The 25,468-nt window shown below is 39.6% G+C and overlaps 1 protein-coding gene across 2 annotated transcripts in view; it reads left to right on the top strand.

Annotated features, from left to right (window-relative positions):
- The first annotated feature begins 2,595 nt into the window (after window positions 1-2,595).
- Window positions 2,596-25,468, top strand: part of GREM2 (gremlin 2, DAN family BMP antagonist) — a 49,728-nt gene continuing 26,855 nt past the window's right edge. The window contains exon 1 of one of the 2 annotated variants that reach the window (XM_030556979.1): window positions 2,596-2,863. Coding sequence is in view for 1 of the 2 variants with exons in the window: in XM_030556978.1 (XP_030412838.1) it covers window positions 11,147-11,160 (14 nt within the window). In the remaining variant the exon portion in view is untranslated. Of the gene's footprint in view, window positions 2,864-11,122; window positions 11,161-25,468 lie in introns of those variants that run through there. The other variant, XM_030556978.1, reaches the window with a different exon arrangement.

Below are 25,468 nucleotides of genomic sequence, written 5' to 3'. Positions count from 1 at the left end.
AAATTATTTACCAAGTCAAACTACTTTTAAATCTTTAAATTCCCCACATACCTTCAAGGATTACAAAAACCTGTGGAAGGTCATTACAGTTATAAAAGAAAAGATTAAATAAGCACTTAAGCAGACATAAATAAAACAGACAGGTTAAAAGCTATTAAAATGAACTTGGGCTGAGGGGAACCCAGTCAAAGTGCAAAGGAATCCAACCGCACGTCAGTTGAATGGACAATGGGATAGAGTCATGTTGAGTCAGAGGTTATTTTACCACAAGGAGTGCTTAAGTCAGATCAGAGAGTAAAAGAGATTTGCTAAACTAAGATTGCTGTAGGAGACTCAGAGCATTTTCTCATTGCCAAGCAAGACACAAGGAAAAAAATCTATGTAGTGTCAATAAGCAAGATGAATGGGAACTGAGGGAGGGGTGGTACAATGGATCTTATCAGAGCAGCCTGCCAGGCTGAAAATTTTTGCCTCAGCTAGTGCTCATCATTTTCTGGGGAAAAAACAAAACCAAAAACAAAGTACCAATCACTCATTAAAGTGGAAAAAAAGTGGAAATGGTATCATTCATGCACGAGGATGATACGGTAAGCTTTGCTCAGCTTAAAGGTAGTGTGGAGAGAGTTGGTCCAGGGAGGCAAGCACAAGAGAATCCGAAAGAGAAGTTGTTGCATTTAAAATCGGACAGTTCAGCACACTGACTGTTGTGTAACTTGGGAAATAAAGAAGAGAAAGGAAGACAATTTGAAAGAGTCACATGAAGGAGGAAATAAATACAGCTGTTCTTGAAGTAACAAGGAAATATAAGTGTGAGCTGGGGCATAGAGATAGCAGTGGCCACTGACCAGATGTGTTGCTGATGTAACAGTTCCAGGTGCTGTCAGCCAGGCGGCTGGAAATGCATCTTTGGCTGTAGGCTCATAACTTGATTTCATCCATGGAGAGGAAGATAGGCAATAAATAAAATAATTAACAACAAAGGCCTTGACAAATTTCTGCATTATTCCTGTTTTACAGTGGAGCAACTCCATTGAGTTCACAACACTGACAAAATCGGAGTGGCCAGTGGTGAATGAAATCCTAGTGTAGTTTTTTTCTTGATATCTCTATTTGAAAATTTTCTCAGTACTTTTATTTCCTATACTTTTTTCTGACTTTTGCCAGAAAAAAAACAAAGTTCATTAAAAAAAATTAGTACAAATGCTATACATTAGACAAATCCTAAACATACTGAACAGTGAATGAGGAAGAGTATCTAACAGTCTTATCAATAAAGAGTAACTGCTGAAACAAGTGCTACAGAGGGCACCATTTCAGACTCAGCATTTTCACACTCTTAGTACACAGGTGTATGCCAGGAACTCTATTTCCCTGTATTTCAGATGCCATGGGGTGCTAAATTTGGGTAAATGGTGACTTTTAATGACAAGCAATGCATCTTACTTAATTCAACAGCCCCAGTCAAGTATGTGTCATAGCCTAAATTAAGGATGCATCTGTTATCATGAATACATTCTGTTCTCCCTAATTTTCATAGGCAACTGTGACAACATGATTACAGGAAATATTACAACATCTTCCTGCACCGAGAGAACCCAAAACAACCTATTTATCTGTAAAAAGAACAGGAGTATTTGTGGCACCTTAGAGACTAACAGATACAGACTAACATGGTTATGACCCTGAAACCTATTTATCTGTGTTGACTGTACTCCTGTTTAAAGAGAGAGTCATACTAAAGGCATTGTCTTGTTTTCTCAGAAGATAGGACTGAGAATTGAACCCAAACCATGCACAAATCCTGGCTGCGAAAGAATCCTACCCTACAAGCCACCTTGCCCCATCCTATGAAAGAAAAATAGCAGCCCCAATATTCCAACAGGAAGCAGGAGTCATTTCAGTTGCTCTGATGAAATACATTCAGATTCAGGGAAGAAGTGCTTTGGCATCATGGTTTCTTTTTCTGTGTAAGTGTCATTATTTGATGCAGATTACAAATGGCTTCCTTTCCTTCCTCACATTTTCCTCACAAAAATTGGAATAATAGTCCAAATTCTACAAGGAAACCAACACAAACACAGGCCATGAAGACTTTGTCCTGACTCAGTTGACAATTTCACAATTTTGTCCTCCAGTTAATTAGGCTCTGCAAGCTTTGAATTTTACTAGTAAGGGATTAAAAAAAAAAAAGGCAAGAAAACCAATGTGTTTGAATGTCAAGCATTGCACACAATCACAACCTTCATGTATTCTTTACATTGCAGATCCTTCAATAAAAGGAAGAAGATCTAAAGGGGCTGTTTTTGGGTGGGTTAGTACAGGGAGGATTTCCCTGCAAGAGCTTGGATTGGAAGTCCGATTTTGAAAGAAATGGTAGAGCTGACCATACGGTTGTAAATCCACAGCGGGGAAGGAGGAAAGCAGAAACACAGCGAGCGACTGAAGAGTCTGTAGCTGTAATGTTTGTGGGTTAGATGAGAAACAAGCGCTGAGTAGAGAGGGGGGCGGGTGGAGGCAGAGGGTGGCTGGTGTGATTTGTTTGGTGATCAGAGCCAATAGAAAGCTTAGTCTTTGATGATATCCCCAGGCAGTGCCTGAGAAGAGTCAGTGCTGAGTCTCCAGTGTTCCTTTCACATCTGCACCAAAGCGAGCCTGAGACCCTGCAAAGCAAGGCATGCGCTCCTCATTCGCAGCTCTTTTAAATTGAGCTCTTATGGGCATCTGCAGCAGCCTGGTTGAGTCAGAACTGAGAGAAGCAGCAGCAGCAGCAGCAGCAGCAGGAGACTACACTTAATCACTCCATTGGATATATAATAACCTCCAGGACGCAGGGAACTGAAGAAAACTCCTCAGCTGGTTGCAGGTATGGAGATCGTCAGAGCTTATCTGAAGCAGAAGAATTTGATGTTAGTTACTACACATTTATTAGACATCATTTATTTTTCAGGAATTCATCCCCCCCCCTTAAAGTTCTGTCATTTTCTACTGTTTAGAAAGGAGAAAAAAACTACACCTCACCTCTCAATTCATTCTGCAGATTTTGAGGAAGCAATACTTATTCCTGTATTAAATTTGCACAGTGCAAGAAGAATCACAATAATCAGTGGAAAGAACAGATTGTAGCTTCCCCTCCCATTTTAAAGCGATTCTGTGTGTGCAATAGCTATATCCTTGTGAAAACTTAATTGCCCAGCTTCAGCATATTCAATTTGAAATGATCTACAGTACAAAGCAAGTTGCAGTGTTATCATTTTAAAGTAATAGCTTAATATTTTCTAAATATTGTATACTGTGCTCATATGTCCTTCATGTGGCAAGTTCCCATGAGGCATGCAACTAAATTAATATGAGCAAGCTATCAGGTGTCTGTCGATCTAGGTTTTATTTTGAACAGCATTCTAAGATAAGTTAACTGCATGGCTTAAAAAAAATCCTTTGGATATAAGTATCATGAAAAAATTCTCTAACTGGGACTTGTGCCCCTTTGTACCTTTCTTTCTTTGCTTTGGGTTAATTATGGTTTGTGATTATGAAACCCCATGAGGGATCAGCTCCAAGAACAAATACTATTATTTTTTAATAGTCATGAGTTAGAAATATATATGCAGTGTTTTCCCCCTGCAAATGAGGATTATGCTAATACAGACCCGTGTATGTCTGTCTCACAGTGAGATCCTGTTTGATTGTCTGATAAAGCAATGGAAATATTTGCATTTACATAGGTCTGACAAAACTGAAGTCTCAGGTCTTAGAAAAAAATTGCAATGGCATTTGACTGAGCGACTCCTATTTTTAGTACAGGTTTGTAAAAGTGGTTATATAACTTTTTATTTCTGGTAGATTTTAGAGGACAAAGTTAACAGCTCATAACAAGTTAAACCTTCTGTTTTCAGGAACTCCCCCCCCCCCCCCCCCAAAAAAAAAAAAAGCTGAACTTAAAGTCCTGTTGAACACAGTTGGATAAACTTCAGTTTTAACAGTTTAACTGTACAAATAACAGTGGAAGGAGTAGCTTCTATAATGAAAATTTAGATTAGGAATTTAAACAATCCTGTTGAATAACAAGCAACAGGTGCAAGAACAAGCAGAATTCACTCACTGAGCCCTAATGAGCACTCTGCATATCAAACCACTTCAAGGCTACTGCATTCAAAGCCACTATGAAATCAACATCACTTCAGGCTCATTTACTTCCCACCAATGCATATACAGAACATGTACTGTGTTTCTGCAGGGGATTTATTTTCTTCTTAATGTCTAAAGCCAAGTAGCAAGTACTGTCCAAAATATTTGCTAAAACTGTTTGTTGAGTTGTTGTTAATTATTATATTTTTATTGTTAGCCTTGAAGTATATTTCTTAGAACTCCTTCCTTTTTAAACATTAAAATTACAGAGGGGGAAAAATAACAATTTTCATAGCAAAAAATAAGTTAGATTACACTATTCATTTCTTAATTTAACAGACACAAGGTTTAGTGGTCAGCATACCATGCCGGGATTCAGGATATCTGGATTCTATTCCAGTTTGTGCCACAGACCTTGGGAATGGGGCTTAACCTCTCCATGCCTCAGTTTCCCCATGGGGAAAAATGCTGCTCCTCTTCTACTTCCATCCCAAAGAAGGGAATGGAAGATCCTAAATGCAGCAGCACCACCAGTGTGATTTTTGCAGCCCATGAAGAGAGGGTGACTGAGGATGCTGAATGCTCTCAGAGTGTTCAAAGCATGAGTGTTTGATACATGCTAGATTAGAGAGGGGCTTTGGTGTAAAGCATGGACAGTCTATCCATGACTATGTAGATCTGCTGGTGACCCCCCCATATGTTGAGTTTGGGGGAGGAATGGCGTGGATTATACTCTCCCCAACCCTCATAGATTGCCACAGTAACCTCTTACACAATGTTCAGTCTCTTGGGCTTTGCACAGGGAAGAGGATTTATCTGTTAATAACAGTTAAGCACTTTGATATCTTCAGATGGAAGAGGCTATGGAAGTATGAAGTATTACAGGGAGAGTCATGTCTGATCACAGTGAAGATAGAAAAGATGCACAAAGTGAAAATCCATTAACCTGCAATGTAGGATGGAGTCCCCTGTATTTCAGACAGATACAATCAATCAGTCACTTCAGGTGCCCTTAGTCACTCCTCCATCCCTCTTTAAAATCTACTTTTAATTTGCAATGTTTATTAGTGTTGAAGGGATTTAAATTATTTTACTTCCACTGCATCAGATGGAAAAGATTTGAATGAAAAAAATATATCTGAGATGTCCACTGAGCATCTAGGGCAATATTGACTAATGGTGACCAAAACTAAATCTAGATGCCAGGGATAGAATTTATGAAAGTGTAAACCCACTAGACCCAAGTAAACTGTGTTTGGGGTAAACAAAACCACAGCAGAAGAAAATTATTTACAAACACCTGGTGGATTCCAAGGATTCTGCAGGAAACTCAAAACTGAATCCTATGAGTCTATGGCTGAATTTAGGGAGTGACACCCCTTTGTTGATCAGGAACCCCCTTATTCTCCTCTAAAACAGCACACCAGGATTATACATCATGGTGCCATTTGCTTCCTTATTACAGCTCCACATTTGGGGGAGTCAGTGTAGGTCAGACTAGCCTGGAGCCCTAGCAACTTGCTGCAGACTCTGGGCTCCCTTCCCAGAGAGCATGGCTACCCCCTGGGTCTTGCTCCACTGCCCGCACAGCCTCTTCTTATGGAAGAGTTTTTGCCAGGTTAGCAGAACAGGAGCCTGCAGCTATCACAGCTGCCTTCTTCACATTTCCTGTCCCACTTCTGCACATGTCTCTCCCCACTGCTAAAAGGGGAGAATTTGACATGTATTACTCTGTTATAAGACTTTAGATCTATTGTCTGGCAGCAGGTAAATCTGCTAGATGACGAGCAATACAATAAGAATTTATTTGAACAGTGATGTCCTGTTTGTTTTGGGAGTGTGAAAGACTGATTAAGTGATTATTTGTTTGATGCTTGTCATCCTTAGTCCACAGCCAATGGTAGAGGGTTCACTGCTTTTAAATTGTATTGCTGCCCTGTCCTTCATGCAAGATCCTGCTGTTGAAGAGAGCTCGTGAGATTGGTGTGTGTGTGCGTGTGTAAAATCTAACCCAACAAATATTGTCCAAAACCCCAAAATTCCAATTTGGAAATGTTGGAAAAATTTGACAAGACTGAAAATTCTATTCAGAAATGTGCCATATTGCCTATTGGAACTTTAGTTTGGTTGCCTCATACCCCATTCTATCCTATAGTCCAAGATCTCTGGCTAGACTATGTCACCCATGATGCAGCATGGCCACCCTTCTTTATGAACTACTGCAGGGCATTCTGGGGGTTCCTGGCTGTTGCACATCATGGGAGATTGACTGGTTGCAGAGCATGGACCCTAGTGGAGAGTTGGGGTCATGAAGTCCTCTGAAAAACGACTCCCAGAAGGCACTGTCGTGGCATTTCAGATTTGAAAATTTTCAGTTTTCAGCCATAAATCCAAAACATTTTTGGTTTTGAAGTATTTGAGGTCTTTTTTTTTTAATTAAATGAAAACTAGAGCTTTTCACCAAAAATTGACCACCTCTATGATTAGGGGACCAAAACCATTTTAATCCAGCAGCAGAGGACAACTGTTGTGCTGCAAAACAGTGGGTATAGTGTCTCCTTCAAAATATCTGTATTGTACATGCTGCGCATATACCCTCTGCTATACCCCAGGTTTAAGTTGTACATGTAAAACTGAGATGTCAATGCTGAACCTCATAGCTGACCTAAGAATGCCAGAATGACTGTCCTGACTATTTCTAGTAATTATAATTCAGTAATTGCAAAATCATAGATGTTCAAGATGGAGCAGCTCTATGACTAGAGATCATCTACTCCATTCCCATTGTTCTCAAAATTGCTGCAGCCTGCTTCAGAGGAGAGAAACCCACTGTGGTCTCTTATAGGAAAGATTTCTTTTTCCATTCTTGTAGTGTTAGTCTGCTTTGCTGCTTGTGTATGAAAATATAACACAGTCTACATTTAAATGTCATGAATGGTATAGTTACCTTTGCAAGACTATTCCACCCACTATTTCCATAGAAAGCCTACTGTTTGTTCTTCCCTGCTTTTACCTCCCCCCCCCTTTTTTTTTAACACTGGTCTTTATAAGAGTGAATCGGTGATAAATGGCAGGTTATTGCTGAGGTACTGGAAGAATTAGCAAAGTCTGCTTTCCCTGGATACTGCATCACCATTGTCATGCTAATTTTAATATGCACATCATCTTCAAAGGAATGGAAATAATAAACTCCTCTGCCATTTCACATTATTTTAATATCCATATATAGGAGACATTTATTTGAAGAAATTCATCCAGTTATAAGGAAAACCAAAGGGAATTAAGATTCTGATCTATCCAAGTACGGTAACCGTCCTAAAGATCAGTTATAACTAGTCTCTGATATAACCAGTCTCTGGTTATATCAGACTTAGAAAGCTTTTTTTAAAGACAGAAATTAGGATAATTGAAATACCCTAAGAAAAGCAAATATAGTATTCACCCCCATAATTTCATTTTTTGAAAACTGTTTTCTCTAGTGTGTGATAGCCAAAGCACAAATACAACATTCATGCTATGGATTTATCAGCAGTGCAACATTAAAGCTCTCTTCTCTTTATAATTTATTTAAACAGTGAGGTGAAAAAGAACACAGAGAACACCCGAGAGCTCATGCAAAATGCTTGACTTTGTCTTGTACAAACATTGTTGACATGAAAAATATTATTCAACCCAGTGCTAGAACTGTGATTCTGAAGTCTGAGGGAACTTAATCTTATAATCCATTGAAAACTAGCTGCCTTTCTTTGTTTGTATGGAGTTCTATCATGGATTCCAACTCCAAGTTATCCACTCTGCTACCTTGCTATAATAATAGCACTTAAGGATTGTAAAGCAATGTCTGATATTTTGCTTTAGCACTAATGAAAGATAAACAGAAGTATTGTCAGTGTACTATAGAAATAATCCTGACAAGAAACAGTTTTCCCTGGTACAAACGTAAGGCCAGATCTTACTTCTAATGAAGCCAAAACCTGTTGGATTGAAATGAAGCAGAATCTGCTGCCCATAAACAGGACACTGGCCAATCTCCATGTGAATGATATCTGGAAACTAACCATGTTAAAATTTTGGTGAGCAAGTCAGAGAGGGGTTGTGTCAGAGGAGGCAAAAACTCATACAAAATACATACCAACCCAACTTTCTGCTGACCAATGCCTTTAGTCCAGAGATGCGCTTCTTATATGACACACCTCCTTTGTGTCAGTTTCTGATCTATTAATGTACTGGGCACCAGCAGCTGGTCATCAGTCGGAATGCTGGTCCTAGGAACAAGGAGGTGTATTAAGTGAAAATATAATAAAATACGTTCAAACACATGCATTATTGAATGGATCCATTAATCAGCCACATGTTTTTTATTGAGAAGTTATCATTCAGATTTGGACTAAATGTATCCCTAGTGAAAGCCTATTGCAGTTAGTGGGGCTTACTCTGGGGAGAGAATTGACACTTTGGGCCTGATGGTTCACTACTGATGACCATGGAAATTTTGGCATAGACTTCAGTGGGAGCAAGTTTGGCCCATTTAGTCTTCAAATAATGACACTTAACAAATTTGAGACAAAATTATAGACACTTTATAAATAACATATGTAGACTCAGAAGGAGAAATGTGCTTTCTCCCAGACGTTTCCATCTGTCACTCTAAATTGATCCCACAGTGACATCATAATACAGAATTTATGACATCACAAGCCTATCTGTAACCAAAGACTTTAGATGTCACATACATAGATTATGAAAGAAAACTCATTTTAGTTAAAAATAAGTGGGAGACCAGTGAAAATGCTGGCAATATACAGTGTGTTTTGTCTAAACCTTCTCTATTCTGAAATGACTCCCTCTTCTTGCCAAATCACTTAGACAGTTGAGCAAATGCAATCCTTCATCAGAAACTGAAAAGTCAAAGGCAGAAGAATAGCTTCAGATCATGGACACTATAGTCCAAATTCACCTAACTGTCTTAAATGAAATCATACCAGGTATGAATTTAGGCCATTGGTTAAAATTCTAAGATAAATTCCACCTTTGTCTATCAGAAATTTATTCTAAATGATGAGAGATTTTTAAATACAAATTGGACCATAATAAATCTTTCTTGGCTTCCTTCATTTAAAAATATCCTCTTCTCCACATGTTTCTTCTTTATAGGGCAACACTGAGCAAAAAGCTTTACCACAGGCTGCTATATATGATTGGATATGGAATTTTGACAAGGTGCCAATTATCCTTTAATCCAGGTATAGTGCTTCAAGCTAGAAAATGTTGACAATTTCAGTGTTCCTCTAGTTGCCTTTAAAAGTATTGTGCATATTAAAACAGTCTGGAATACTTATCAAAAATGACCACTCTGCCTGTTGTAAAAAGTGTCTTGGTTTTTTTCAGTTTAAAATGTACTATTGTCTCAAACATTTAGTTCCTTTTGGAAAAACAGTGTATTGTGCCATTCCAAGTCAAGCCACATTCTGTGCTCACGGTTTTGTTTCAGACAAATATGATATTACAGGCAGAATGTTACAGTTGTTTGCCAGAGCGCTGCACTATGTTTACTATAAGAGGATTAAAGAAAATTTGAAAGTCAGGGCTAGCTCAGTAGGAAATTGATATATGTATATTATACTTGCAGGGACACTCTGCCCAGCTGTATTAGGAAATTCATCATTTTATTTATTTAGCAGTTCAGACTTTGTCCTCTTAACAGATATGCTATCCATTTAAAACTATGCTAGACTTTAAAATGTTTAACAATATAAACGTGATTTGCAGCATCTGAAGTATTATCCTGGCATAGCTCTCTTGTGTGTCTTAGAATTAACACTCTCATATAGTAGACTAACAATGCTAGAAAACTCCAGTTTATGGATCTTGTTGCTCTCTATAGACTGTGGTTTAATTCCTGGCAGTGCTGCTTGGGTCAAGGATTGTAGCCACAGTCATAAACAACAATTTTCAGAATCTGAGTAAGCTAGACTAGGGTGTAGGTCCTTGGAAAAGATTTCCTGGAGGAAGCAGGAACAGCAATCTATCTCCATATCCATATCCACAGAGTATTGGCAGGCTGTTCTGTTGGGAAGCAATGGCTGTCCAGCCTTGTAGTTATTAATGATTGTTTTTGTACAATGGCCAATATGTGAAATAGAGAGTGAATTCTAAAAGGAAGATAAGGCCATAGGACTTCTTTTCTATTCTCAAATGCACGGTGTTAAGTCATCAAATATTTGCATGTATAAATGGGCATAACTTTGAGACTCAGTAAAATGTGATTAGGTAAAATTCCTGGAACATATCCCACATAACTTCCTACATACAAATCAGTGGTGATAGGAATCCAGTAGCAAGATGACTTAGCAGTAATAATTATTTTATATTTATGTAGGGCTTTTTCATCTCTCCCTCACCCTCCCCCCCCTGCAACAATGCCCATGTACTTAACAAATTCAGTAAACACTTAGCACTAAACTTGGTAATACATAAGTACCCAAGTTGTCAGTGGGCCTTCCCCAGTAGTAAGCACTATTGTAAAGACAGTATAATGACTGTAGGATGAAGGCATTAGTACCCACAGGAATCTGCGCTCTGACGTGATGCTTCTGCCCATGGAAGGGTGATTATCTAGCAAAGCAGCAGCCAGCCAGACTGCTGGTTCACAGTGTATGCACTACGTAATGGTGGGAGAAGTCAGGAGAGGGGAGATCTTTTTGGTGATGGACAAATCCCTACTCTTATGGAAAGTGCCATAGTCTCTTCAATGTCCATGTATAGCAGACAGGAACCTGGTGTGTGTGTGTGTGTGTACGTAGTGTGTGGTTGGTTGGTTGGTTTTTAAGCTCTATTCTGAAAATTCTACATGCAGCACATTGCATGGAAATCGAGGCTCTTCCTTGGAGAACCAGGCCTGAAGAGACCTTCCTCAATCTCAATAGGTCACTTGCACTAAGGAGGAGAATTACCTGATCTAGACTGAGTTCTATGCTCACCTGAAATAGACTCTGGAGATATGCAGAATCTTTGACCAGAGATGATCTTCTCCAGGTAAAGATGAGGTTTGGGCTATTGATTCACTTTGACTCTGATCTAGGCTTTCTTGTCACAATGGTTGCCAAAATGAATGGTGTCACACTGGTAGCTTTGTAAAATTCTAGGCCATCAGAGAGGCTGCTAATGGAGATTGGAGGACTCACTTTGATTTATTTATTTATTAGTGATATTGTTCAGATGAAGACAGAATGTTGTTTTCTGGGACTTCTAGGAACATATTTTCTAGTGCTCAGCACCTGATGTTCTGAATGGGGACTGTTGGGTGCTGTGCATGTTTGAAAATATGTATATCTAATGTGGGAACATAAACAGGAGATGAGGGAGCCTGAGCACTTCAGAAAATCTGGCTTGTGCAGTGCCACCTGCAGATTAAAAATATAGGCAGCCACAGGTTTCTTTGATTATGATGGAGTGCTGCATATTTGAACTTTTCCATGTGGCTGCATTTTCAGATTGCAGCCATTCCTATATTTAATCTACTCCATTATGTGCAAATTGCAACCCAAGGCTCCGGCAAGTTGCCAGTTCTGCTCCTCCATGTGAACAAAATTGGAGCCTCTGGCTTTATTTACTCATAACTACACGTTTAGCAGTTGGACATGGTTGACAAAAACTGTTACTGTTGCTGAATGGATAAGACATAAGGCACTTGAGATGTTCGTCCAATTTTTTTTTTTTTTCAATAATGGAATTTAGGCATCTTCAAAATCTTGAAGTGTATTAACCCCAATATTTCCCACTCCGCTATTGGCAGAAAAGCCTACACAAAAGTGACACATGGTTTTAGTTTCTTCAATTTTTAGGTGCGCACAGGGAGACACTTTAAAGAAGTGATTTTTTTTTTTTTTTTTTTTTTTTTTTTTTACAGGAAGTGCTGAGTACCCATCCATCAAGTGTTTCAAGATGGGCACCAAAAAATGAGGGACCTAGAATTACAAGTAACGTTCGAAAAAGGTGAACCAAAAACCTGAATGTGAATTGCTAGCATGTGGCACATCAGGCTGAGATTACAAGGCATCTAGTGGTTAATACTAGTTATCCTCATACCCACTTTTAGTTACCTCCATGACATAAACCTTCAGTTTTTACTAAACCATTTGGTTTTTAGGGGTACATCTACCATTCTTGTGCAATTCTGCAATTGTGCTCTATGCTAATATTGCATAATGACGTATGTGGAGTCAGCGCTGCTTGTCTGATGTGCCAGGTATATCAGTCAGTCGCAAAATTAATAGCTAAGAGACAGCTAGAGCAAAGATTTATACCAAGTGTTAAACATTTTAAGAATGAGCAATGACGATATTTTCCTTGTTCTCCGAGGCTCCAGTCCTGTATCACAATGTGAAAGCACATTTCCCTATAACAGTGTGAAATCTGAACCTCAGCTTGTTTGTGGTTAAGACAGAGGGCTGAAACATAGAAGTCTTGGGCTTTATTCCTTACTCTACTATAGACTTCTTGTGTGATCTTGGGGAAAGTCATTTGTCATCTTCATGGTTAGTTAGTCTTAATCGGTAAAATGGGGATCGTATCCTATCTTCCAGAGACATTGTGAGGTTAAATTTATTAATGTTTGCAAAGCACTCTGAGACCTTCACACAGAAGACACTCTTGAGACGTGCAAACTACTGCTATGATATCTCTGAAAACCACATTATTGATGAGAGGAGTTTCTATGAAGAACAGCAACAGAGGTTCAGTGGCCTAGGCATGGAAGTTATTAGGTAAGAGTGGTTTGAGAAGGGACAAATCAAAGATTAGCTTGACCAGATTTTCTGAACAACAAAACAGGTTAATTCTGTGATCTGTATTTTTTTTTTTTTTAATAAACTTAGTGATTTGCCCTCCAAAGAAAAAATATTCTGGTCCCCTGTAAGATTTAACATGTCATTTAAAAAAAAAAAAAAGACATTCCATATTATCATCCACTTGTTAATTGATCACTGCAATGGGGTACATAGAACTTACATCTACCTATCAGGTTGTGGCTACCTATTTGTAAAAATAATGTTTTGATTTACAAAAAAGTTTAGAGGTATGAATATCCATGCAAATTTGTCAGGTTGCTCCACATACTGAATAAATTTCATCCCTATTCAGAGGGCCAGAATAATATCTATGGATCCCTTACATAAAACTTAAATCATAACTTTTTTATGTGACTTATGATCAACCTAAGCAAGTAGAAAATTCCACTATGTACTGATCTGCTCTTCTCCATTATTAAGTTGTTTCTGATCAGATGCAGTCCAAGTCTTCCATTGTAGTTTGTCCTCAGTAGTCGCCTATATGATGCATTTTGTGTGTGTGCTCACTAGGGTAAGTAGAGAACTTGATATTAGAACTGTTGTAGTTTTGGGGGTGATATAACATTAGTACATAAACTGGGAATAAATAATTGTTGAACTACTGTATAGTGTTTCATATTTCAGATGCTTAATTGCATGACATTTATACTTAACTATTCCACAAAATAGGGAAATAAAAGGAGGCTCCCAACTGACCATGTTGCGTACAAACAGATAACTTTCAAAATCTAAACCATATTCATCCCATAGCAGCTATGTAAAAGCTCAGATTTGAATAGGAATTGTGCTGGTTTAAATCTGGAAAAATTCCCTCAGTTTACATAATTTATTGCAGATTTATACTGGTGTGAGATTGGAATCTAACCCCACATTTGCTTGAGACCAGCACAGATATTTTGAGACCTGAAATTGCCCCACGAGAGGCATCATAAGTAGAAGTGTCGTAAAGAGTTGCATTAGCACTACTGAACTTCATTCTTTGAGAGTTACCTTATTTATTGTAAGATAAATGCACTTTCATCTTTATTTGCATGGAGCAGAAAAGGCATTCTATGGATAGCATGACTAGTCTGAAGCATATGTTCTTTCTGGAAAGCTTGTTTATTTTAGAGGAGGTTAGGAAAATTTAAAGGGACATACATTTGTCCAAAAATGTAGGTTATATGAAACTGATTTACAAAAATCAATATCAGCGGAACTGTTTCAATTATTTTTAAAATTCAGATGGCTTTTTTTTAAGTTAATGACATTCTCTTGCAGTATTTGCAACCCAAAACTATCCAATCAGTTCCTGAGAGCCAGAAAATTAGTTGAGAATAAATCTAACTAAGCTTTGCGTTTTTAGACAAATTAAAATAAATAGAAATGCAAAAAGTAAACAAATGTGAAGAGTGAAAAACAAGCTTGATTTTTACAGTTTTGAACATTCTAAGAGGTTATTAGTAAGAGAATGCATTTATATACCAATATGATTCTAACTTGAGATTGTCCCTTTAGCATTTTAAATAAAATAAAACTATTCCAGTCACTCATTCACTGATCTCTTGATTCAGAGATCGGTCATTATCCTAGCTGAGTACATTCCCTAAGAAATATAGCTAGCTGCCACTCACTCCTTTATTTATTTATGTCTAGCTCTAAGTGGATATATAGATCGAACCACATCTAAAGATTTGCCAGCTCCCCTGTGGAGGGTGCGGGAGGAGGAGGAAGGGAGAGGAGGCATACCCACCACCTGCCATTAACTCACCACTTCTTTATTAAGATACATTTGATGAGCAAATGAAGTGGGATCCATTACTGAGAGGGTGTGCTGGCTTAGTGTGGGAAAAGAAAACTAACTCAGTTTTTTAGTTGGTAATAGATTTCAAATGGAGTAAGGTTTGGAAGTATTAATTGTGTGTTCTTGGCAGATAAGTCAATAGTGAATAAGTAACTTTATCCCTTAGGGATGATTTAGCTTTGTCACCATTTAGTAACCTTCGTCCTCGTGCTGTGTTGAGACAGAGACTCTGCACGTCAGGAGAGGATTTAAACAACTATTTCCCTGATACTGAGTCACAGTTAGGGATGGCCAGCTGAAATAAAAGGAATGTTGGGCAGATTTTTTTTAATCTGCTTTTCAGACTGCAACTATTTGTGTTGGAGAATAGCTGCAAAGAGGCTGGCTGTACATATGTAGCTTTCACTAGCTCCTGTTACAGGGGAACTTTCTCATACCTGATAATGGCTTGGATTTTTGGCTACTTTCCCTGTCACATTCCTGTTGTTTTTGTTTATAGGATTAGAACCATGTTGTATTGGAGAATCAAGTAGCAAAATTTCACCACCAAAGAATCACTGCGACATCGCCATTCAGTCTGGGTCACCTTCCCCTATCAGCTTACTTCATTTACTTAAAATGTGTCTATTAGCCCTCCCTTCCATGTGTGTCTAACTTCTAATAAAGGCTCCATACGTGGATAACTTAACCAAAGGAGCCTTATTGCTTTTTGTGAGGACACAGAATCCTGGATATTCCAGACAGATGCATTTTGATGCTATCACATCCTCTGAGCAACATGTAAAGGCTCGATTTTATGTCTGATCTCTGAGGGGATGCATGAGACTGAGCAGTGCATAAGGAGCCACCTTCCCCTTTCTCTCCTTCCTCCCCCTCCCCCGCTTTTCCCCACTTTGCTGTCCTGTACAGATTTTGAGGTGGGCTGGTGAGCTGAGAAGGAATGGTGACTGAATGGTTAGCGTGCTAGCCTCAGATTCAGTTACCTGCTCTGCCAGAGGCTTCTTGTGTGACCTTGGGCAAGTCACTTAGGCTTTGCAGCACCAGGTGGAGAAACACAAATACCTTCAAAATCTAGGCCTAAGTGACTCGAATGGCGCAGTCCCATTTTCAAAAGTGTCTCTCAGTGAGACCTAGGTTCCTGAGTGCTTAAGTCACTTTTGAAAATGTGACATAGGCATCTAAGTAATTTACGGCATGTCTACAAGACAGCCCTAAATCGACCTATGTCCACGCTAACCTCCTTCTGTCGGTGGTGCATGCTCTCACCAGGAGCAGTTTCATTGACTGAGGAGGGGCAGTGTGGGGAACTGAGAGCCTAAGCTGTCAGCTCTGTGCCGTGCACTGCCGGTAGTCCGGCTTCCCCACCCTTTCCTGGATCTTAACTGGGGGTTGGGGAGGGAGGTGGGTAGTTTCTGGGCTTCTCATCTCCATGATCCTAGCTGAGAGTGGGGGGTGGGGGAGAGGAGCAAGAGGAGGCGCAGCAGCCCAAGCTTCCCTGAGTGGGGAGCCTCCAGGCAGCAGCCCAGCTGAGAGTGGGGAACCAGGCGGAGCTGGGCTCTAGCTGTCCAGCTTTCTTCTCAATTTCCTGGCTCCCGCATGGAGCCAGGAAATTGACAAGACAGCCAATGTAGATAACGCAGTATATCATGCCTCCTGTTAATTGTGATGGGAAAAATACATCCACAGCCTGCTTTGAAAATCCCAGCCACAGTTCTGTGGGATGTCTCTCTAATTTAGCTCCCTTATTATGTATGAAGTGTAAGTGTGTGTGTGTGTGTGTGTGTGTGTGTGAGAGAGAGAGAGAGAGAGAAATCTTCCAGTTCCCCACTGGCCTTTTGCAGCGGAGCTTGAGCCCAGCTGCTTGTTTCTTCACACTCACAACTGGTTAGCATAATAGCTCTGGACCCACATTCTATCTCAGAGACATGAACAAAATTCTGACAAGAGGCTGAATTTAGCCCAGTGTTGAGAGATTATCATGATAGCTCAGATGATGTGGTTTATCACAGGATTCCCCTCCACCCCCCATAGAATGTCCTTGTATGTATTTTATTCTTGCATTTTGTCATGGTTTATTTAAGAAGATTTTGTATTGGAAATTGTTTTCTCTTTACATTCTGTATGTCAGGAAAAGCCATACAATGTTTCTTTGAATTTTACCCATATGTACTGTAATACTGTAGACAGGATATTGTGTATTTACAATATTGTGTAAGAACATACAAATTTCCATATTATACCCACGTCCGTGCCAGTCTAAATGTTTTTAGCTGTGAAATATGTTGTTAATTTTCTGTCCTCTTGAGGCGCAAGAAATAACAGAAGTTCTTTTGTAGAAGAAAGGACATCAAAGAGTGAAATGAACATATTTCTGACATTTCTATAGCATAGCTGTGCGTTGTTTAGAAAGCTTTTAAGTACAGTAGATGAAATATCTTTTGGACCATTACACTTATATTCGTTTTCATAGTATTTGAACTGGTAGAGGATGACTGTGTTTCAGTCTCTGTTTAAAAAATAAAAAAAGTCCCTTTATAGATAAAAATAGAGGCCCTGATTCTCAGTTGCTAACTTCCTGAGGTGAACATAGGGCAGAGCAGACAGAAGTGGTTTACACCATCTTTGCTTTCCCCATATTCAGGAGAAGCCAGGTTCAGTCTAGCCCCAGTTGTAAGTTAGAGCTGCTCTGATACTGCTTGCCTTGGCTGTGTACAAGTTCTGGGAAGCAGAGAATTGGCAGAGCACACAGTAGTCTGGCCATGCCTCCTCCCTGCCATTGGCCTGCCGTGACATTTCCAAATTGAAATATTTCATTTTGGGTCAGTTCAACATTGAACTACATCTACCAGAGCTGCCACAGTGCATCATGGGAGTTGTATTTGTGTACCTCATCCCCCTCCGGTATAGCCTTGATTCCTGGGTTGGACCACATCTCCCATGATGCACAGTGACAATGGAACTCCCCTGGTGAGTCACAATGGTTCAGCCAGAGGAGAGGCTGTACTGTATCCTCAGCGATGTAGCCCATCTGAGGAGCCCCGCTCACAAAAGAGATGGGGGGGGCATGGGGTAACCAATTTACTGATCCCAGGAAGCTGCTTGCTGGGATTCCCAAAATGAAATATATTTTAAAGATTTTTCCCAAAAGAAAATTGAAAAATGTTCCTGTGGAAAATTTCAATTGTGGAGAAACCACATAACTGTTGGAGATCCATCCCATTCAGTATTTCCATCATCCCTGGGGAAAATGTCTCTCATTTGTATCTCTGCTCCCAAAAGGGACTTTTATTAGCTCCTGGAGTAATTTCAGGTCAAACAAGGCTTGCTTTTTTGTGATGAGTAAGTGAGCCCCTTACTTATGTACTAGCAGAGGCTGCTGGTGGGGAGTGGTAATCTGTGCAGTAATGGGGGTGGGTGTTACCTCCCCCACCTGAATGTCACAGGGGTGATGTGGCGGGGTAGGGAGCAACTAGATTTCTCCCTTCTATTTGGCCCTGCTTCCTCCCCACAGAGGAACATTGGGGGTGGGGGAGAGCACGCGGTGATGCCAGGCGCTATGTGTGTCCAGGTCGGTTTCCCTGTGTGGGCTGCATAAGGGGAGGGCAGAAGAGACGTTCCTGATGCCTCGCAGCACAGCCCGGGTGGGGAAACTGATATGGACGCACAGAGCGCCTGGTGTTGCTGCTCGCCACCCCAGCCGCCCTATATGGTTACCAACCTGGAAATGCAAAAAGAAAAGGCATTTCCCGCCACAAGGCAAGATTGCGGCAACCAGAATCCCAGGGCAACTCTGCAACACCTCCCCCCCCCCAATAGCCACTTATGGTATCTAGAGAGAGAACATACACAAGATGAGATGAATCGCACCTCTTCTCACTCTCATGTGGCTCAAACCTTCTCCCCCATACACATGTGGTGCTCTTGCGTGTTAGTGGGCAGCCAGCTGCAGTATTCTCAGCAGTTTTGATCTGTTGTTGCTTTAAACTGTGGAAGTGGAAACACTGCAGCATCTTTAACTGAACATAGAAACTTTTAACATTAGCTATACGACTGCATTGTGCAAAATAATGCAAATTTTTAGACCCACGTAAAATAAACATGGCAAAATAAATTATTTTTCTGGCAAATCCATTTAAAAAACAAAAAAAACAAAAACCTAGCCAGGCCAGTCAAATGCTGGCCAAGTGATAACCATAGTCTTCTAGGGGACACAGTATTATGTTTGGGGGAAGAGGAGCGAGCAGCAATGCCAGGAGCTCTGTGGGTTCAGGTCATTTTCTCCATGTGGGCTGTGTAAGGTGAGAGCAGCTCCCAACACTCACAGCAGAGCTCTGGCTTGGAGCCATTACAATTATTTTCTAGGCTACTACAAGCAACTTGCCCCAGAAACACAGACATCTAGACACTGTGCAGCGAACATAAGATCTGAGCTACTTCCCAAGCCTCTGTGCAGTGTACAGCGTTGAGTGTGTCAAGCCCAGGTGAGCAACAGAGTGAATGGGGATGGTTAAATGTGAGTGGAATGTGCTTAGGCAGATGGGCAAAGGGGACAGGCTTTAGTGCTGGATATTTTTGTTGTGTGAATTGCATGTTTATATATTTAAAACCAGGGATACATGATTTAGTTACATAAAAGTGCTCGGTTCTGTTTATTCAGTAATTTGAGGGGGAGTTGTTTTTTAAGTGATAGCTGGTAAACATGGCAAATAATGAAGTTAAAACAAAAAAATTAAGGGTGACTAAATAATCCACGTAAACTTATTTCTGATTTTAAGTACCACTAACAAGTGGTAAATCCAGAAGTTAGAGCTATATTATTTGGTCCCTGGTCCTCTCAAATATAGAAATTAAACTATAGCTAAGAACTGTGGTAGGTTAATCCTGTAACTGATCAAGGAACTGAAGAGACCAGAGTCAGATAAGCAGATATGTGCAAGTATAATGATTAAGAGGCAAAAACTTACAACCTGCATTTTTGCAAACTATACTGAGAGTCTGATTCTGTTCTCACTTCTCCTTGCACTTGTTTCACACTGGTTTCTATGGACTTGCTCTTTATTTACATGGGTTTAAAGCAGAATCAGTCCTTATGTATTTAGTTATGAAATCTGCTTCTAAAAAAAGGACTATAATGAGTTTTCCCCCATTTAGATCTCAATTCAGGAAAGTATCCCTATTCAACAAAGCACTTAAGCACATGCTGAACTTTAGGCTCATGTTTGAGCCCCATTGACATTAAGTTCATCATAGTTCAGCATGTGCTTAAGAGCTTTCCTTAGTTAAAATGCCGTTATACATAGCTTTTCAATGTGAAAATGGCATCTTCTTCTCCCCATGTGTATTTAGAATTAGAGTTGGCATTTGCTTACTTGACTGAAAATGTCTATAGTTGTGGTAGAGTTGTGCTTTGCAATGCAGCTAAGAGTGAGTGAGCAGGATTCTATGATGCCAAATGTATCCCCAGGAGAACTTTAAACTAGTTCCAACTATAAAATCTCTGTCTGTTTTTGGTGACATGTGAATCAGAAGGAATCTAGCTTGGCTTTCCAATCTTAGGATAAGTTTGGAGGGCCAGCGACAGAAAAGTCACAGTAAATTTAGCAGGTTTGACATTGAGAGCAAATGAATATGGGACTCCATGCTGATAGTGTTAAAGTCCCTTTTCAGAGCAAAACCTGACCTTAAGACTTGCTGAGATCTCTATCCTGTTCAGTCCCCATATGGTGTTCAGAGGTGTGTGTGTCACTTCCTATTTGCCCATTCACAATGCCCCATCTTTCCCCTTGTGCAGGGCAGTCTCTAAAATCCAGGTAATTACCAACATCAAGTCATAAGAACATGAACACCACACCAATTAAAAAAAAAAAGAAGGAACACTGGCCACGTAGTGACAAATTAGTTACACCCATTACTAAGTCCTGCTTTGCTGGTGGCTCCCTTGGTGTTGGCTGTCACTGATGATGAAGGCAGGTGTCTCTCTTGGTATAACAGCTGTATATTTGTTAATAAAACTTCAGGTGCAGCCCTGCAAGCTTTTACTTCAAACCACCTCTTCTTGAGGAGAGAGAAGCTGCATCTCTGAGGGGTGAGAAGGTCGTTAATAACCATTCCCATTCAATTCCTTGCCTGTCAGCTGAAACTGCCAATAGTTCCCATCGTAGTGATGATGAGTTCTTTCTGAGGTACTACAGACACTAGTCCCCTAGAAACACACCTGCAACCACCATCTGATATCACAGGATTAGGGTAGGCCATTGTCATTCAGTGCCACACACATAGGCCAATTCATAATATCAGTTAATTAAAAACAAAATATGACCTTTATTTGCTCCTTTGAAATGGGACCATTCAAATATGTTGGAATTTTGAGACCATTAGAGTTAATCATCCCTGTTAGGAATTAAAATCGATTTTAAAAGGTAGAAACATTTAAAAATAATACAGTACCCCATCTGACCTTAAAGTCTATGATTCTGTGATTCTAAGTGCAATCCTGCTGTCACAGAAATGAATGGCAAAACTCTCATTGACTTTAGAAACAGGCTGAGGCCCCAAAGATTAGGAATTTGGTAGGCACCTTGTCATTGTTAGAGCAAGATCCATATTTAACTGGCAGTCTTTTCTGGAAAGATGATGTGGATGAGGAACTTTTGCAGTGTTTCAGCCTTAAGAGCAGATTTTGCAACTTGCCACAGAAGAACATTGACATAAATATGGGAAAGGAAAGTGACTTTCTGTTGTGTTAAATATAGAATTTACATCTGGCCCAGATGTATCTGTAGGGGTCTTGCTTGTATAACTGAAATACTGGCATTTAGAAACACTAAATCATGTAATTTAACATCAATTAAAGCTTCTTGCACTAGTCTTTTCTTTGTTCTCTTGTTTTTGGTCTTTGTTCCTTGTTTAGGCTGTGGGAGGATAACACTAGAGGTAGAAGAGAAAGGGAGGAAGGGCTAATTAAAAGTACAGCAAAATGCTTCTTAATTGCTCTGTGTCCCAGGATATACTTACTGAGACATTTCAGCTGCAAGGGAAAGGTGCAACTTGGGAAGATCACTTTAAGGCATAGTTTCAGTTGCATCCTGGAACTAAAGGTGATAAAATACTTAGAGCTGTATTAAGATATAATTGGATCCAAAGTACAGCTAGATAGCTATTCTCCCACCTTCAACCTCCTCGGGTAATGGTGTCTGGCACTGGCAGTCAGAAAGTCTTAATTGTAGTTCAGAGTTGAGGAGCCTTTCCAGAAGCTGGTGAGATCTCCCAGCTAATTTAGGGCTCTTCACAAAGCAAAGTAAATCAATGGATTTTGTTTCAGCACAAAATAAGAAACAACAATATAGTGACTAGCTATGAATGTGCCATTTAACTCCTAGATTAACTGTATTACAAACCTTCAGTGCAGTCTCTGAATTCTTCATTTATACTGGACTTGTATTGCATCGAGAGATTAGGGTCAGCTCTGCTTTGCTTAAATGATTTGCCTGTTACAACCAATTTGCTGAAAAAATCACATTGCCTCTGAAGAGTTGTACAAAACAGGAAGTCAGTGTTGTGATGCCTATAATTACTGCATGTGTTCAGAAAAGTTTGGATAAGCTTAAGATAAGCACCCAAGAGTGTTGTCTATTAGTCAAACTAAAGCTAAGCCTTTGAGCTTCTCCCATCAATATATTAAAGACCCTACACCAAATCCTCAGCTGGTGTAAATCCATATTGCCCCCACTGAAAACTGCTGAGGATCTGGCCCTATGTTTTGAGGGAAACATTTACATAGGAAGAGTTTAAGGCATAACAGGAAGCTGTAGGATCTACATGTGAGGCATCCAATAGAGTTTCCAGTGAAGGGAGAATGGAATGATCAGGGTGAAGAACAGGGAGAAACCGGATGGTCATTTGTGTAAGATGTTGAACACTCTCTTCTCCTATTGAGTAGATGGTGTTACAGTAGCATTGCCAACCCTCCTCCCTGCACCCAAACTCCCTCTCAGAGCTTTAGGCAGGTCGGGGGGGGTGGAGTTTGAGGGGGGCAGGCTCTGAGTGTTCTGGCCAATCCCAAAACTTCTACAAACTTGCCACCCCTGCCATTGGTCCCACGCCTCCACCACCACATCATCAGAAAATAACTGTTGCATTCCACAAAGCGGTGGGCGTAACTGAATTTCTTCATTCTCAAGTGGTTAAAACCTCATCCGTAACATTGCATTAATGTAACATTGAGCAGATCATCCATTTTTTTTTTAACACCACCACATAGGAGACAAAATAACAGCTGTAGTCTGATACAAAAACACATGCATATTACTCATGCTCCCTTTTGTTTGTAGAGGTCACCCATTCAAGTCCTGAGTAGGTCCAACTAATTTAGCTGTTCTTATATGAATCTAGCATGTAAGGCGCCTAAATACATTTCAGGATCTGGGCCAAACTCCCAGTGAAATCAGGGGGAGTTGAGCACCTAAATTCCTTTGAGGATTTGGGGCTCTCTCTCTTGCGGAAATGTCAAGTCCATTGCCACCAGTTTTCTGAAATTATACCAATGTCTGTTTTTGCCTAATCCAAAATAAAATCTAGTTTACAGTAACCAAAATGACTAGTGAAGAAATATGATATCAAGCATATAATGAATGAATAATTTGTAACAAGGTTAAGAAAATTTAGCTTGCTTTTTCTTTTGGAATGTCAGTGAGCAGATATTGTTGTCTTTCAGTTGATTGTTTAAAATTATTCACTGACAAACATTTTTTGCTCTGTTTTGATCACCATAAATTATCTGTGAGCATTAGCTATTCAGATTGTGTTGGTTACTTATAACAAACTGGTCATGTATTTCAAAAGGTATTATTTGTCTTCCCTGCTTTAATGAGTGTGTGAGATATTCAAGTGTGTATGGTATAAACTGATGACCTAGATTCATTGACTTCAAGGGATCTATGCAGATTTACACTTTAGGTGAATTCTTGGTCCCACTGACGTCAAGGGAGTTTTGCCTTTTACTTCAATGGGATGAGGATTCAATGATTGCACTACATGTCTGTAATCTGACTTATCCATGAGCAGTTCCCACTTAAATGGCACACTTGTAAAGCTAGTTGCTGTGTGATGGTTCCTTTATTTTGTGCTGAGCATCTAGCCTTAAGTACATTCATACAAAACTCTAATGCTGCTTTCAGAGAATATTCATGTCAGTAAACTTAAAATGCTTGAATGTTTGCAGAAAACCAACACAAAAGAGGCAGGGGCCTGGATGAAGTGAATTTATCTAAGTATCCAAGGGAATAGTTGCAGAATTCTGTGCCGCATCCACTCAGTGCAAACAGAAGTGATGTATGCACCTAGTGGTTCTGTAGATAGTAGTTAGCAATGCTTATTTGTGCTTGGGGCTGCACAGATGCTTCTTCATCTACAACCAAGGAAATACACCTCTAGTATATTTATGACTTCAGGATCATGCCTTGCCATCTGAAATATTACTTTTATTTAAGTCCTACAGACGCCTTCCCTGTCTAATCTTTTTTTGTAATGACAGTGGTGTATCAATAATAATTATATTTAGAATCTGGAAGCTTATTCACCATATTTAGCTCCCTTTTTTTTACTTAAAATTATCACTTACATTAAACAAACAAAAAATATGCTTCCCTTAGATTTAGCTGTTGCTTATCTTATCTAAAAATGTTACAAAATAGCATTTTGTCACTGGCATTTGAAGCTGTAATTGTGTAGATCAGAATGGTGTGTAGCACTCCAACACATCAAAATTGCACTCCATGTAATTAGGCTATTGATAAAGGGCCAGCTCTTCACATGGTGTAAATCCAGCAGAGTATGGAGCTACAGTGACTTACACCAGCTGAGGATCTGGCCCAAAGACTTTTTTATTAATAAGAGATTGTTTTATTCAATAGACTGTTACTGTCAGGGATTTAGTGCTGAGCTAAATTAGCAGAAAGTCCAAAACATATCAGTTCAGACCTTTTTGTTTTTCAAAATGAAGTTTCATTCCAAATTGTAGTTCTTGGTGCTTTGCTTATTTCTGGGGGACAAATAATTTAAAGAGCAAAAATAATTAATCAGATACATTTTCACAAAAAAAGCTGTTATTGCAAGAGAGAAAATGATTACATTAGTAAACTGTGCCACATACCAGAGACTTGCTAATCTGCCCACAGCTGTTACAGGTAGAGAGGGATTTGGGTGTTTGCCAGCATAAGGACAACATGACCATTTTTTGTTAATGCAATTTTCTGACTGTCTGCTTCCAAACTCGGCCCAAATAATCATTTTGAGCTAGATCTGGGGTTTGGATCAGGCCTGTCTGTATTATATATGCTATTGCCATATGTAGCAGAGTCATTAGTGACTTTGATTTAGAAGTGGTATATTAAATAGCAGCATGTTTTGCTTTTGGCTTCTTTCCATCTAATCTACAGTTGGCCGTTTAGGTTACACTTATAGCGCACCCCTTTTTTTCCTTCTCTATTGTACAAATCAAACTCTATTAGTTATACTATTATATCGCCTCATTTTATTTAATTCCTGCTTCAGCCCTTGGTAGCTTATGCCATAAGTAAGGCATTGCCATCTAGGATGACAAACCCTAAAATTTAACTTAATCTAAAAAATGTATTTCCTTGGTCCTGATAAACGTTGCACTTTCTAGCCCAAGAACTGCAGTATTGCTAATATTTGTGGTGTAAAGCTCCAT

The sequence above is a fragment of the Gopherus evgoodei genome, chromosome 3 (assembly GCF_007399415.2).
Source record: "Gopherus evgoodei ecotype Sinaloan lineage chromosome 3, rGopEvg1_v1.p, whole genome shotgun sequence".
Lineage (NCBI taxonomy): Eukaryota > Metazoa > Chordata > Testudines > Testudinidae > Gopherus > Gopherus evgoodei.
The sequence above is the reverse complement of the archived record's forward strand: the minus strand, read 5'-3'. Positions and strand labels throughout refer to the sequence as shown.